Source organism: Wyeomyia smithii, chromosome 3 (genome assembly GCF_029784165.1).
Source record: "Wyeomyia smithii strain HCP4-BCI-WySm-NY-G18 chromosome 3, ASM2978416v1, whole genome shotgun sequence".
Lineage (NCBI taxonomy): Eukaryota > Metazoa > Arthropoda > Insecta > Diptera > Culicidae > Wyeomyia > Wyeomyia smithii.
Window position 1 is genome coordinate 95739117 of NC_073696.1, and position 15286 is coordinate 95754402.

General features: G+C 37.3%; 1 protein-coding gene across 10 annotated transcripts in view; it reads left to right on the forward strand.

Moving 5' to 3' along the window:
• The first annotated feature begins 490 nt into the window (after positions 1-490).
• The window catches only part of LOC129733316 (uncharacterized protein DDB_G0283357), a 41822-nt gene continuing 27026 nt past the window's right edge, over positions 491-15286 (forward strand). For 7 of the 10 annotated variants that reach the window (XM_055695087.1, XM_055695089.1, XM_055695093.1 and 4 more), the window contains exon 1: positions 491-1435. In XM_055695087.1, the coding sequence (XP_055551062.1) occupies positions 1322-1435 (114 nt within the window). In that variant the 5' untranslated portion in view covers positions 491-1321. Of the gene's footprint in view, positions 1436-11925; positions 12279-15286 lie in introns of those variants that run through there. The other 3 variants (XM_055695088.1, XM_055695096.1, XM_055695094.1) reach the window with 3 other exon arrangements.

Here is a 15286-nt window from a genome sequence, read left to right on the forward strand (position 1 = left end):
TCGTTTGCAAGTTTACAGTAAAAATATCATGTTTTTTATGGTTACAATAAAAAACATTGTCCGTTTACTGTTCTCACCGCAAAATATATCGTAATTTTTTTTTCGGGATCTATGCCCTACTTGTTTGTTGTTTCATAAATAATTGATTGTATATCTACGATTATTATCTTTTAAACACAAAAAAACTGCTCAGAATCCGCGTTCATAACCTTTTTAAGCAGAAAGGAGAACTATAATCCATGTATAAATCCTAGTTCACGTTAAATTTTTGAATTTACTTGTAAAATTAGCTTATTCCTATTCTATGTACTTATGCAATCGAGATTGATATATTTTTATGCGAAAAATTTTATTTTGAATTCAGTTTCGCACCGGGCTCTCGGTTTTACATGTCAATGTGTTAGTGATGATGAAATGCTGTCAATTGTCCTGTAGCTATGCTAGTGTGGGTTTTAGATTTGCTCGAAATGAAACGGATTCAGTCACACAAGTCAGCAGAGAGCAGAGGAGAAAAAATATTGTACAGATACGTAAATAGCGAAGAGGAGATCGAAGAAGTTTCTTCACGGGCTATACAGCGAAAAAAATCGGATTTTGCAGATATTTCGTCGCGTTTTGAGCAGTGGGTTTTACAGGTTACAGTGTCGAGATCCGATTTCCGGTAAAGTTTACGGTTCTTCGATAGGAACTTCGGAATTTTTCATCTGGAAAGGACAGGAAAAATAGTGCAAAAGTAGTCAGTGCTAGCTAGCGGATGGCTGAGTAGAAAATTTTCTGTGGAGTTATTTTTTCCTATCCATTCGTCGTTGCCGTTCCTCTTTCGTCCGTCGTGGCCTTCATCAAACGGAGTCGGAGGGTGAACTTTTCTGCTGCTCTAGGAAATTCTTGGGAAAGGAAAAACGCTGCAGCCTATCATTGAATTTTCTCTCGACTAAGGCACTAATCTCCATATTGCGGGATGCGTAAGAAAATGCGTTTTGTTTGCAAAAGTGCGTCCCCAGTTGGCACTAGTGTTTAGAGGAAAATCTGTGAAAAACACGCAACGGGCATTGATGAAAGTGCGAGGCATTTTTTTGGCCAAACTTGCAATTGATTTTGTACAAAAATAAAATATTCTCTTCCTATTGCATTTACCAGAAAATAATACCAAAAAGTGTGTGTAAGTGTGTGTATTATGTACTGAGAAAAAGGGAAGTTAGAAATCCTATAAGAACCCATCCCAAGTGCTTTGATGATTTCCCGTCCGGCCGGTGATAGGAAAGTTTTGCAACAAAAGTTACACCTAAAAGAAATAGATTAAACCGGATTAGTTCTCTGAACTATGGCGAATCCACGAAAATTCAGCGAGAAAATTGCCTTGCACAACCAAAAGCAGGCTGAAGAGACAGCGGAATTTGAGAGAATCATGCGGGAAGTTTCGGATGTCACGTCCAAGGTAAGATAGCAGCAGACCCAATTCGAATAACCAGATATCTGTATGACGAATGAGATGGGCATATACTGCTCAACAAACATATTACTACAGCTGTCGTTGGTTTTGGGGAAAAAATGACTAAAAAGTGTTTTTCTTTTGTTCCTTTCTCGGGATTATGACTAAAAAATGGAAGCTCCTAATACGACATCAAAACAGAACATTATCGCTAATATTTGTTCTTTTGCTACACACAGTGAGGATTATTTCGACCTAAAAATATGAGCGCTGAAAAATAGGAATTATAGCTGAGTGTTAGAGGGGAAATCTTCGTTTCAAGGGTGGTATGCAACTAACGAAATGAATGCCATTGCGCTCCAGTACAACTTACAATAGTGATAAGTCTATTCTTTATTCTTTATTTGTTAAAAATTCATCTGACAAAAAAGTTTTAATGAATATGGACTAGTCAATGTGATTAAAAATTACGACGAACTCTTATTGAAAATTTGAATGATGGTGTGCCGAAATCAAAGAGATCTTCCACTTTGGAGAATGATCGGATACAGCAAGCTAACGGGTCGTTGAATCCGAAATTAGTTCGGTGGAAGCTAGGTTGTAACAATCCAGTAGAGCGAAGAAGACGCTGTGAGGCCCGGAAATTCAATTTAGAAAGGATTTCTGGTGAGTCGATTTCAGAGTTTAAAACTTTTGCTACGAAAACCGCTTGTTGAACTTCTCTGCGTCGTTGCAATGTGTCGATCCCAAGCAGACGACAACGATCAGGATATGGAGGCAGGTTAATCGGGTCACGCCATGGAAGATTTCTTAACGCAATCCTCAGGAATCTTTTTTGCACTCGCTCAAGTCGCAAATTCCAGACAAGTTGTTGGGGGCCCCAAACTAAGCTGGCATTTTCGAGGAGTGGCCGAACGATAGCACAATACAACGCCTTCAAGCAATGGGAATCCATAAAGTCGCGAGCAATTTTCGATACGAAACCAAGTTGTCTCGTCGCTCTAGCAATTATGTTGGTACGATGTAGATTGAATGTAAGTTTGGTATCCAATAAAACTCCGAGGTCACTAACGCGGTCAACTCTTGTTAGGTCTTGATTATCGATTTGATAGTTGAATAAAATAGGATTCATTTTTCGGCGAAAAGTCATCCCTTGACACTTATTAATGCTAATCGTCAACCGGTTTTTGCGACACCAGTAAACAAACTTATCCAAAAGTCCCTGAAGCCGCCGACAATCGTCGATAGAGCGTATAATCAGATACAGCTTAAGATCGTCTGCGTATACTAGTTTACAGCCAACATCCAGCAGTAAGGAAACGTCATTGAAAAACAGCGTGAACAGCAATGGTCCTAAGTTGCTACCTTGTGGAACGCCGGAGGTGTTTGAAAACTGAGACGAACAGCAGGAATTAATGTGTCCTCGAAGAACTCTATCGCATAAGTATGAGCTAAGCCAACCGACAAACCTCTGCGATGCACCAAGCCGTAGGATTTTTTTCAGTAATATTTTATGGTCAATCCGATCAAACGCAGCTTTTAAATCTGTGTAGATTACGTCGATTTGAGCTTTTTGTTCGATGTGCGATATGCAAGTCGACGTGAAGTCAAGCAAGTTTGTACTTACTGAGCGACCAGGCATAAAACCGTGTTAGTCACTAGAAATATAACTCTTAGTGCGTAAGACGAACTCACAATTATTTCGAATGATTTAGATGCAGCAGAAAGACTAGTTATGCCACGATAGTTCCTAACGTTCCGGCGGTCCCCGTTTTTAAATATCGGGAACATGTAAGAATGTTTCCAAACTGTGGGAAACTTGCCTTGCTCGAAAGATTTGTTATATATATATGGCAGAGGGGTTCGGCTAAAGCGTGTACACAAGGACTTATTATAACTGCCGGGATTCCGTCGGGTCCTGCAGAGTACGAGTGTTTTAATTTTTATGCAGCAGCTTTTATCATGTCAGAGGAGATGTGAAATAAATCCAGGTCTACCAAATCGACAGGAACAGACTCCGCAGCAGCTTCAGCATCAAGATCAGATGCAGTATTATCATGATTCGCGTTTGAAAAAAAACTCGATTTATTTTCCGTACGTTCTCCCAGTTCTGTAACTCAGTGCTCATTGCCTCAAATCAGGATCCTTGACTTGCTATGGATTCAAAATAAATGTCATTAAACCACCATGTGACTTCAAGTTTGTCAATCCTATTTTTATGCATCCTACTCAGTTTGTCCTATCGGTATAGCATCGGGCTGTATAATGTGTTAATTTTTTATTAGCTGTTTTTCACTCAATTAGGGTGTACCAGACTGGTTACATACGGTGACCGTTCACAGTAGAAACAAATTTCTATGTTGTAAAGGTTTATTGACATCTTCATGTGCATGTCAGCGAAAGCGGCCAAACTTAACGTTAGATTAACCTTTCAAGGAGCATTAAATAAAAACTTGCGCATAATGAAAACTATCTGGTTATTTACAGATTAGTGAGATTACGGTTTTTACTAAATAAGTGTAACATTAGAGCTTCTATAGTAACCTTATGCCCAAATATAGCGAACTTAATTCTGAAAAAGTTATCCTCTAACATTGAGCATACTCTTTTGAGTCACACATCGACAAAGAAAATTGTATTCGTTATCTTTTAAAATGTCCATAAACAAAAAACTAAAATATCAATGAAAACATTGCCATTTTGTTTTGTAGAGAACTCTAGCACGATAATTTAAAAAACTACGTTTGCCGAAGTTCAAACGTGATCTAATAAAGGGTGAAGAGTTATAGGATTCTTGACGAGGAGATATATGGCGTAGGATAAAAAATAATTTTGAGGATACGGTAAGATAATTTATAGGCAATGTCAGCAATACGAAATCAGCGGGCAATTTGTTTTGATGACTCAAATTATTCACATTTTATTTCAATGCTTTTCGCTATGAGTTATCTGTTATTCCGCGGTGCATACCGTTCCCACGATTTTTGCGATAAGAAAATATAGGAATGAGTTTCAAAGTATGCGGTTTTCAAGATAGTTATACTGGCGGTCGCGTAATACATGTTGGCACTGCGATGCGATTTGTGTTCCTTTCTGTCTCTCTGTTTGCGGGTCGGTTCGCTCTTTTTGCTTCTGTTTTGTATTTATAAATATAACGTGTTTTGTGTTTTTTGCCTCGTGGTACGGCGCAACACGTTCTGCTTGTATGAGTTTATGACTTGAGCGGTGTGTTGGTTCTCGACAGAGGAGAGTGATGTATAATGTGCGTGACTTAATATTCATTGACATACGTAGCTTGGTTCTAGTACAAATTTTAAAAATTGTACTCCTACTGATAAAAGCTGATGATAATGCCTTTTTCTGAACTGCTTTATCGATTATTCTTTGGAACTATTTCGCAATACGCCTTTATTACCCGACTAATATCATCGCGCATTTTTAGAATGAACATCTGAGTCGATATATGTCAAAGTATGAATGATGGCACTGTTCAACGGTGTCTTTAGTTAAACATCCTTGTTTACCCTTAGTACACTAAGTTTCCGGCGTTATCATACAGAATAAATGTTACGAATGTGTAAGAGTTAGGTCCACCTATAGTAAACAAGGCTTTGCAATACGCTGGCTAATTCAAAATCAACACCTCGATTGATGGGTATAATTCTACGAAAAAAACCTCTTTTGTAGATTCAACGCGATGACATGCAATTTCAGTGCTAGTTTCTCGACTATGTAGTTTAAAACACTCTATCAATCATTATACGGTTCCCCATTCTGCCAGTTCGGCAGAGAAAACGTTTTTCTGCCTCGCCGAATAGAGACTTGTTGAAATTAACTGCTCAAGTTGTTTATAGTGAACGTATGTGTATGGCATGAGAGATGAAAAGGTTCAGCAGACGGTAGGCGTCCTATTTCCTATACACACCGATTTGGCCACAAGCACCGACAGAATACGCGATTAGCGGATCGTTGTATTTGGGTATTGCTTCCCTCCTTGCAGTTCTCTTCTCGCGGCACGTAATTCAATTCTTAGTCTCGTGGAAGGAGTGATGACGACGCACGGTACGTTTTAGATGAACGTTGACCGGTGAAACATTTTGGTGCTGGATGTGGCGAGCCTTAAATTTTGCTTTTCTCTTGATTTCCTGTTTCACTAGGGTAAAGAATTGTTCATTAGCAATAAGCAAAAGCCGTTGAAAAACAACTATCATGTTTGATGTTAGTTGCCCTGTGTTTCTGAGAATTGTTTTTTTTGTATTACAAATATATAAAATTAGATAGTTTGTCTTTCCTATCAGTAAAAAGTAGTCTTGATTAACCAGTAATAGAATTCGGAATTTATTAATCTACTATTCAAAAGACGAATAGAAGTAAACAGCCTCTAACGAATTTTTAGATCTTAAAATTGAATCGATCGTTTCATTAGTTTAGACTTTGGTACAATTTTAGTTCGAGATTTCAGCACCCCAGTACAAGATTTGATTGATTTGCTTAATTGAACAAAAATTAATAGAAGAATGTAAAATGTAATTAAGTACATATTTGGATAAATTTATCTTCTGCTGGTGTAATTGAATGTTAGATGGCATTCGTTGTACTATTCAATGACAGCTGTCACACATTTTGGTAAATCTCGGTTCTACTTAACTAAAATTTCAGCACAAAATATCCGAAATCTCTCTCACCGAGTGCGAGGCCTACTACGGAGTTGACGGCCCCTTCTTGGTTCTCTGCCGATTATGGTTTTGGCGGCTTTGTCGTCAGGCATTCTGGCTACATGTCCAGCCCACTGAAACCTGTTACGCTGTATTAACTTCACTACATCAGTATGATTGTATACCTGGTAGGGGAAGGGGTGATATAATGGACACCCTAAGCCATTTCCCAATTTCCTCCACAGTTTAACACTACAACTATGAGTCGATAGCGCAGATTAACTGAGTCACTAATGGTTAATACAAAAAATAAGAAGAAATACTCAAATATAATATTTTTCGTAGTTTTCATGAGCATTTTCGAAAGCAGTTTTTTGGGGGTAAAATGGACACGTGTGGGTAAAATGAACATATGGAGGTGGTAATATGAACACCTTGGGCGTGAACATCAATTATCCTTTTACAGATAGTGAAATGTTGTTCCATAGCACGTGACACACTTATGCATTCACCAACAGTTAAATTTATCCGCAAGAAACTGAGAAATGGCGGAAGCTTTTTTTACGGACATTCCGCATTCAATGGTACGTTTAGCGGCGGTCATCTGTTCATCGGTCCGAGTTTACCTTTGCGTTTTTCTGATATAAACACGAAGCATCTAGATTTTTCAATAGAAATTAACACAATTTTTTCACGATCACCATGGGCTGTCCATTTTACCCGCACATAAACATTATTGAAAGTACCTTAATATATCGAGAAAATCATTTAAACAATTTCTAACCTCTGATGATTTCTGCTGGCTAGTGGTCTGAGTACAGATATTTGCAGAAAAATCGCTCTAAAATACTGTTTTACACTAGAAAAAACCTTATTTTTTATAGGCCAAAAATAACATCATCGTCACGAATGTACACGTGTTTTTTGGTTTTGTTTATTTTTTTGACTGTTTGACTGTTTCATGTCGCATACTTTGTCTCAAATAGCTTCTAGTGCTTCTAAGATAAGGTGCCAAAGAAGTTTGTACTATTTTTCAACGTAATAGTCGAGATTTAAACGGGTGTCCATTTTACCACCCCTGTTCATTTTACCCACAATTCCCCTACAACCCATGATTTGTGCGCCTGCGCCAAACTCCATCTTCCAATTTACCGTAAAGTATTGATAGCAGACCTTTACACTCAGAAATTCCTACTTTATCGACCAGCTTCCTTCAACGTCCATACTTCATGTTCGTAAAGGGCCACCGAGAGGATCAGTGTCCTATACAGCGTTAGTTATGTGCGAGTAGAAGGTCCCGTTCGCACCAGCAACCAGATTAGTTGAGAGAATTCGTTATCGATATTGTTTTTCGGCACATTGTGTATGTTGTATAAGTACAACGAGTCGAGAAAATTTCCAGCTCGAAAAGATCCTCGACCGTGTGGGAGAGCTAGCCGATCGACATCGCTAACCACAGAACCACGGGGATCACAAAACCAAGGAGCATGTGAGATTTTGTGATGATCGTACCGTTTCTCTGCACGTCTGCTCTTCGTACTCTGCACCTTCAAGGGCGATGTTAAACAATAAGTTGGAGAGCGCATCCCCATGCTTCAGTCCATCTAACGTTACAAACGCGACTGATGTCTCACTAGCTTTCCGAACGCATTATTTCGATCCCTCCAGCGTCGTACGACTCAGTCTAATTAGTTTCGTTAGAAAACCGTGTTCCAGCATTATCTGCCATTGCTCGTTTCTTTTCACTGAGTCGTATGTCACCTTAAAATCTGGTCAGTTTGCAGGTTATACTCTGGGAACTTATTGAAGATCAGTCGCAGGGTGAAATTTTCTGTCGTTGAAGGCCCCTGTCGAAAACGTTATTCGTACTATTCGCCGACGGAAAATTCCGTTAACGGTCTCAATCTGAAAAACAGGATACAAATGAAAAAATCAATCCAGTCGATGGCCTTTCTTGTAAATTTAATATATGAGGCCTTTTTACTAGTCGTTTGGCATTTTTTCATCCACCCAGATCCTTAGTATGATCTCGTGGAACGCATAGTACAGCCGTTCAAATCCCGGTTTAAGCAGTTCGACCAGAATACCATCCTTGCCAGGGACCTTGCCGTTTTTCAGCTCGCTAATCGCCTTTGTTGGTGGCTCCACAGTCTGTTCGTCACTCATAATCTTCATCTTTTTACTCTTTTGCTCATTTTGCACCGTTCAATAGCGCCTGACGGTGCCGCCTTTGTCATTACACATCTGTGACTCCTGTCACGGTTCTTCTCGTCCGCCACTCTCTGGCACTCGGCTTCAAACCAGCCGTTACGCTGTCTCCTCGCTGTTTATCTATATCGACATAACGGAAATGTATAGAAAGAAAAATGTTTATACATAGGTAAGATGTTCATTTTTTAAATCGAAAGGTATTAGTCTAGTGAGGAAAAATTTGTAGTATTGCGATATTAAGGCCGTTGCAAATTTTATTTTCATTTTTTGTCAAGAAAATATTGAAAATTGGAAGGTGAAGAAAAAAATGTTCAAGCCGTTATGTTAATTTAATCGGATTTTCGACAGCGTGTATGTTAACAAATCCAGTGACAGCGAGAGTGTCGCCAAAAGGCAAGCGAAATGATAATGATAATGGAGGGTTATTTTTCAAAATTAATTTATTTGAGTGCATGTTACGAAAAAGCTTAAAAAGCTCGGTATTTGTATCAGCCTAATTGGTGATCAAATAGTGAAGTCTAGTGTCTAGAACCCAGAGTTCAGTGTTCAGAGTACAAAGTTTACAGTTTTGAACCAGGTCTTCAATTCTTTCTTGAATAAATTCTGAAGTTTACACTCCGGAAGTGGAATCCGGAGTATCGAGAACTAGATTTAAAATCTAAACTTCAGAAGCTTACAATCGAATTATGAAGTTCATATTCAAGAACTCAGCTTCTAGAACCAAGAGCTCACTGTTCATGATCGAGATTTCTATGACTAGAAATCCATATCCATAGTTCTGATTTGAGTACAGGGCCAAGAGTTTATAGTGAAAACCTAGAGTTTAAACGTTGAAGAAAGAGAATTAGGATTCCGAGAACCATAGTTCAGAGCTGGGAGGGAGAAACGGATACAAAGCTGTGGGAGTGTCAAAATGAACCAGAGTGAGCTGTCAATTTTAGCCAGGAGAAAAAAAGCATCGTTTAGTAATAAGTATTGTAATAACTTAAAAGTATCGCGTTGATTGAAAAAAAATATTTAACTCAAACATTTTTGTATGAATTGTGTAAAACCATTGGCTTATTTTTCCTTAAAATAATAAATAAAAATAAATAAATAATACCGCCCATAAAAACATAGGAGTCACACTGCCAAAAACGTACAACTCTACCCTAAAAAATGTCGTTTAGTCACAATTTCGAATTATACACTTCATGACGGTCGAATGTTGATTTTCGTTTCACAAAATAGTGAGGAATAAAATTGTAAAATTTTTGCAACTACTTCTGACTCCGAAAAATCTGCCTCACAGGTTATGCTCTCGTACCAATTTTCAAAAAGTCTGCGAAAATATATGTAAACTTAAAAATCTGAAGAAACTGGCTCGAAAAAAACTTGTGTTTTGAAACAAATTTGCCCATTTAGAGTTCCTAATGTTACTGAAAACTTGCTCCGAGTCTTGCTCGGGTTACAGAAGGAAGATAATAACACGCTATCAAAATCGATCAATTTTCAGTGTCCTCCCAGATTCAGAGTATAGAAAAAACTGTATCCGATTCTCTGGAAAAACTTAGGCTTTAGTTCAATCAAGCCTAATACTTTCATTCTCATCCTAAAATCTTATTTCCAGTCAAAAATCATATCTAATTAGTACTTCGTATATTAAATTCTGAGAATAACTCTACCAAGATGATCTTTCACTAGCACAACATAATTTAACCAGTTTCCAAATTTTCCAAATTTGGCGGATTCTACTAGCGATTGTCGAATACTGCTGAGAAAATTCTTAAATTAATAAAATGCGGAAAACGAGGATATACTGTTGAAATAATTGCTGGAAAAACTAGGGAATTCAGATTTTTAGCATGATTCGATACACTGTTTTCGAAAAAAACATTACAAATAATCGATTTTACACATATATTAAATTGAGTGCCTAAGAAGTTGAAATATTACGATAAGATTGAGATTTCCAAATTCAGAAATTGGAGTTCAAATAGTGAAATCTAGTATTTAGAAACTTCAGTGTTCAGGGAACAAAGCCTAATGTTTCGAGACAAGTCTACAATTCTACCTTGCATAAACTCTGAACTTCACACTCCCCAAAGTCTACATGTTATACATCAGATTCCGAAGTATTGAATCCATATTCGGTTTAGAATTAGTTTATAGTCGAATTTAGAGTTAAATCTTGAAGAAAGAGAATCAAAATCCAGAGTTTCAATTTTAATATGATTCCAAAATGTGTACCAGGTTTCTTAGAACCCTTTCTATCTAATACTTCGAATATTAGTTTCTAAGAATATTTAGTAAGATGAGATGATCTTTCACTAGCGCAAATTAATTTTCATTGCTTTTAATATTCAAAAACATTTTGTTTTGCATATTTGTCCCTTGATTAGTATCAACATATACAGAATATATTTCAAAACCGGTGGATTGCTTTTGCGAAAAAGTATCCTATCAGCGACTACCAAATGTTACTGAGAAGAATTAATTAAAAATCGTTAGAGCTGCAGCATTTATATGATTGCTATTCGGCACACTCCTCCTGTGTCAGACTAATCTAATTTTTTATTCTGTACGGAGATTTATAGCGTCACTGAGTCACGACCACCATCGGGTTTTTTTATACGTTTATCTTCAGACAGTATTTTGATAGTTATGATACACTGGCCATTGGCGCTGGGGCTATCTTGTTTTTTTTTATCTCTCTCTCTCTCTCTCTCACACTCTTATGACGAATTCAACTGAAAACTCACCCAACGAGTGGAGATTACAAGGCACAGCTGCGGTTGAATTACCGAGCAAATTAATCGATTAGGTAGGTGATTGCCGACAGAAAGGATACAATGCGGCATACAATTTACATTTTGACACGCTTTTTTTAGCATTAATAAATCTTACGCAACACAATGCGTTCATTCTGGTGTCACGTTGAATTGTTACTAGGTTGAATATCAGAACAGGGGGTAATTGGGCGTCTGGTGACCTTTTTCTTCACTCTTTCCTGAATGTTATTCATATCGTGGATGAACATGACAGCAGTAATCGTTTGTGGTTGCATCGGAAAATCATCCCACATTGCTTGTACTTCCTAGCTAACCAATAGATGGGATAGTGAGGCCTCTGTGACCTTTTTAGGAAATAATGTTGCTAAACAGTCGTGTTAACAATTAGTGATCTGAAACAGTAGATAAAGCTTGTTTGCGTCTTTTTTGTTTGTTTGTCAATGTGGTAATATTTTTATATATCAATGATATTGATGAAACATTTTTTTCGCACAATCAGCATCCGATGAGAACTGTTGTTTACCCTTCTGACAAATACAGTTCGACTCGCGTATTCTATTCTTTGCCAGCCGAAAGCTGATGATGACGATGACGGTGATGATAATGATGATCAATACACACATTCAAGGCCAAGCTTTCGAGTGTATTGCCGCTGAGTCGTGCACTGGGTCTTCCCGCTTGGAGGCGAGGCAATTTTTGTTCCACTTTTTGCCCGTCACGAATGTTTTTGGGTATTTGTGTTAAGGTTCTCAGTGCAAAAAAAAAAGATCTACAGGTGTCGAAAATGCGCAGAAGAAAACATGTAGCGTTGGCTGGAATGTAGCTGCTTCTTAGCCAAACCGGTACCAATCCGTTTTGACCATTGAATTCGTCGGACTCAGTCCGAATTTGGGAAGCTAAGAGTGCGGATCGCAATCGGAAATTGGGAAACTTTTCAAAATTTTACTTTGGATTGTACAGTTTTGCCATTGTAGAGTGAAAATATATTTTGCTTGGATCTTTAGTGATAAAAAATTTAAACTGTGCTTGCGATTGAGGCAGTGAGAATTTAAACATTTAACTTGTAAATTTGTGTTAACTGGAAAAACTGTGACCATGACAAATCCAAGAAAATATCGTGATAAAATAAAAATTCATGAAGAAAAAATGAAGTTACAGCAGTTAGAGTTCGAGAGAACGATGCGGGAGGTGTCGCCCATATTGGTTTCCAGGGTGAGAATTACTTAAAACTGTTAAAGTAAATGAGCCCTTGTTGATGTTGCATTTTACTTGCGCTGTTGGATTTTTTTTACTTGTGATAACATTTCTTTGTGTAAAAGTGAATATTGATCTACTCGTAAAGAACGCGAGATGTAAAAGATAAAGAAAGCAGAAGCTAACGCTATCAACAATGAAAGCTTTTGTCAAGCTGGGAGCTATCTGGATTACGAGCCGATAATTCCATTTGATCTATACCGAACTTAAAAGCAGAATAACTGTATACAGGCCTATATGAGTAGCTGGTGTTGTGTTGTTCGCATATTGTCAGTTTTCATTCATGAGATGCATTTTTTGTTCATTCACTTTCGTCGCGTTTGCTGAAAACCGCCTTAATGTTGTTTTAGTTTATGACGGACTAAAGCCAGGAAACAGAAAAATTCTCGATGTTACCGAGTTGGTGTCTCAAATGAAGGGAAGATTATCATAACGGGATTTATTGCTGGCAATTTTTTAGCGCGCAATATGCTTCATCTAAAGTGGAAATGATAGATATCTGACCTTACATTTGAGTAGCGTGCTATGAAAATTATTTGTATCCATTACATTTTTCGCATAACAATAAAAGTGAACAAATGATCAAATCGTTACACAAAAACCTACTTTTTCGTTAAGCAATGAATGACAATAGAAACAGATTATGGATATGTAAACAAAAAAAAACAATTATATCATTTTCAAACAGTATTAACTGGTTTCTACCAGTTCTAATGAAGGAAATTGCGTTTTTTGAAATAAGTATTGAAAAGCCTTAATACTATACATAATCAGAATTTTCGCAATCAAGTTCTGCCCAAAAAATTTCATCACTCACGTAGGGTATTGGACTACTTCGTCAAAAATTTTCGTCCAAGGTTTTGCATACGCATGCTGTAGAAAACTTGCTGAAGAAAACCGCTGTCGAAGTAGTTCGATAACCTAGGAATCGAACTAATATCAGCTATTTTTTATTGCATTCTAACCGAATTGTTGTGTAAAAAAGAAAATTGAATGCTTTAAATGGTTAATTTCTACTCCGTCTATATCTCAAGTTCCAAAGTTCCAATAACGTGGAACAACTTCGCAGCACTTTAATTGAAGGAAAATGAAGAGATATTGAGCTATTATTTCAGGTACAAAACGTAAAGCACACAATTAGGTGTGTGAAATTAAATTATTGTTTATTTCAGCTAGTTGAACAATAATTAATATATCTTTAAGAGTTGAAAGAAAAGTCAAAACCAGATATGTACCCAAACCATTTAGAGAGTGCCAAGTAATTTTGACCATCATGGATCAGTTTATCAGTCCAATGGGCATCACATTTGAATGCCGTAAATTAGAGCGATTTTCATAATGTCATAAATATTATGTTTATAATTCAAGGTGATCAATTTCTATTGGCTGGAATTGCAAACGTCAACAAGCAGTTATGCTATCCCAATAATGTACTATATTGACGTATTCACAGATAGAAATAGAATCTGATGACTCAAGGCAGTTCTTTCACGTGACCATTTCAAATAGTTTTTTTTTTTCAAACATTTCTTACCGCAACGTGAAATCCAGTCTGGTTAACAATAAAGGGGTTAGGTTTGTTAATGAGTGGCCGCAGTGACGCAAATCGATCGAAAAACAAGTTTTTCGATGCGGCTAACTTCCCATCGTGTCGTTCTACTCGAGGTAAAATTTTAGATTTTTGGAAACAAACTAGTTTCTTTTTGCGGATTTCCCAGTTTCTTACTTTGACTTTCATATTAAATTTATACGATGGGTTGGGCTACCGTCGAATATTGTGTGGCATTACTGCATGAGCCAATAAGTAGACACCGGCGGTACCCACTTATTCATGATGTGCAAACTCTTTTACACGAATATGCTAATTTGCATATTTAGTGAAATCGTTAATAAATTTCAAAAATGTTGATAAATAAAAAAATTAAACTGCTTTTTTTACCAAATGGTATGTTTTGTTTGTCACTTGAAAAATGTGGAAAGCAACTGTGTAAATAATTTTTACATGGCGCTTAATGGGTCCACGCAAGGCAGAATAATCATTGAGAGGTTTTCATGTGAAACAAAGAATGTCGAGGTTATATTTAGAATTATCGAATACTATATATCTTGAGACTAGGCACTCATTTAGCTTTTGAGCAACAGGGTTGATATACGCGCTACAGGAGTTATGCTGGCGGGTATATGTAGAGTCGTGTACTTACACATTTGCAGCGCATAATCACACTGCTATGGATGATTTGAGTATTTCGCTTTATTCTTATCGTCTCTGTCAATGGAATTCTTACTAAATAACATGTTGACTTGGTTCTGGTGAAAACAACATGTAGGAACTTCAAGTTCTGATTAAATGCTACTAGCGTTTGTTCAATCAAGCAGCGAAGGGGTGTGTACTTTTGATTGCTACTACACTGCCGCAGTTACAGTGCTGTTTGTGAGTAAACTTTTCGTTGTATATTAGTAGTAGGTTGTGCTCTTAGTCGTAGTGCGATACCTGTAAAGTGCTGGGCCCGAAGCGAAGCGCGCGAAAAATGGAATGAAAGTAAATAAAAACAAAGCAGAAGCGAGAGTTTGAACTTGTTGCTATTTTAGACAAGTAAACAGTGAAAATGCAACCATTGATCGGCATCAAATTGAACCTAGTTGTTGATAAATAAAACGCCTGCTTGTTGATTGTTGTTGATTTTCCCACTGTAGCCGTACCGCGCAACTATGACGTGTAGTCATGTTTTGCATGTTCGTGTGATGCTTGAATCGTATTGCGATGTGACTAGCAGGAATTGAATACGATCCTGTACACATTATAAGAGTGTGTGAAAATGAACGAAATTCGCATATGGTAGAAGACGATTTTTCTACTAATAAAAACAATGTGTGTTAGTTGTTTCGAAGCGTGTTTGAAAACAATCCTATACAATTATCTCAGAGGTTGTTGAAGCGATTTCCAAGTCACGATGCTGCAAAAATGT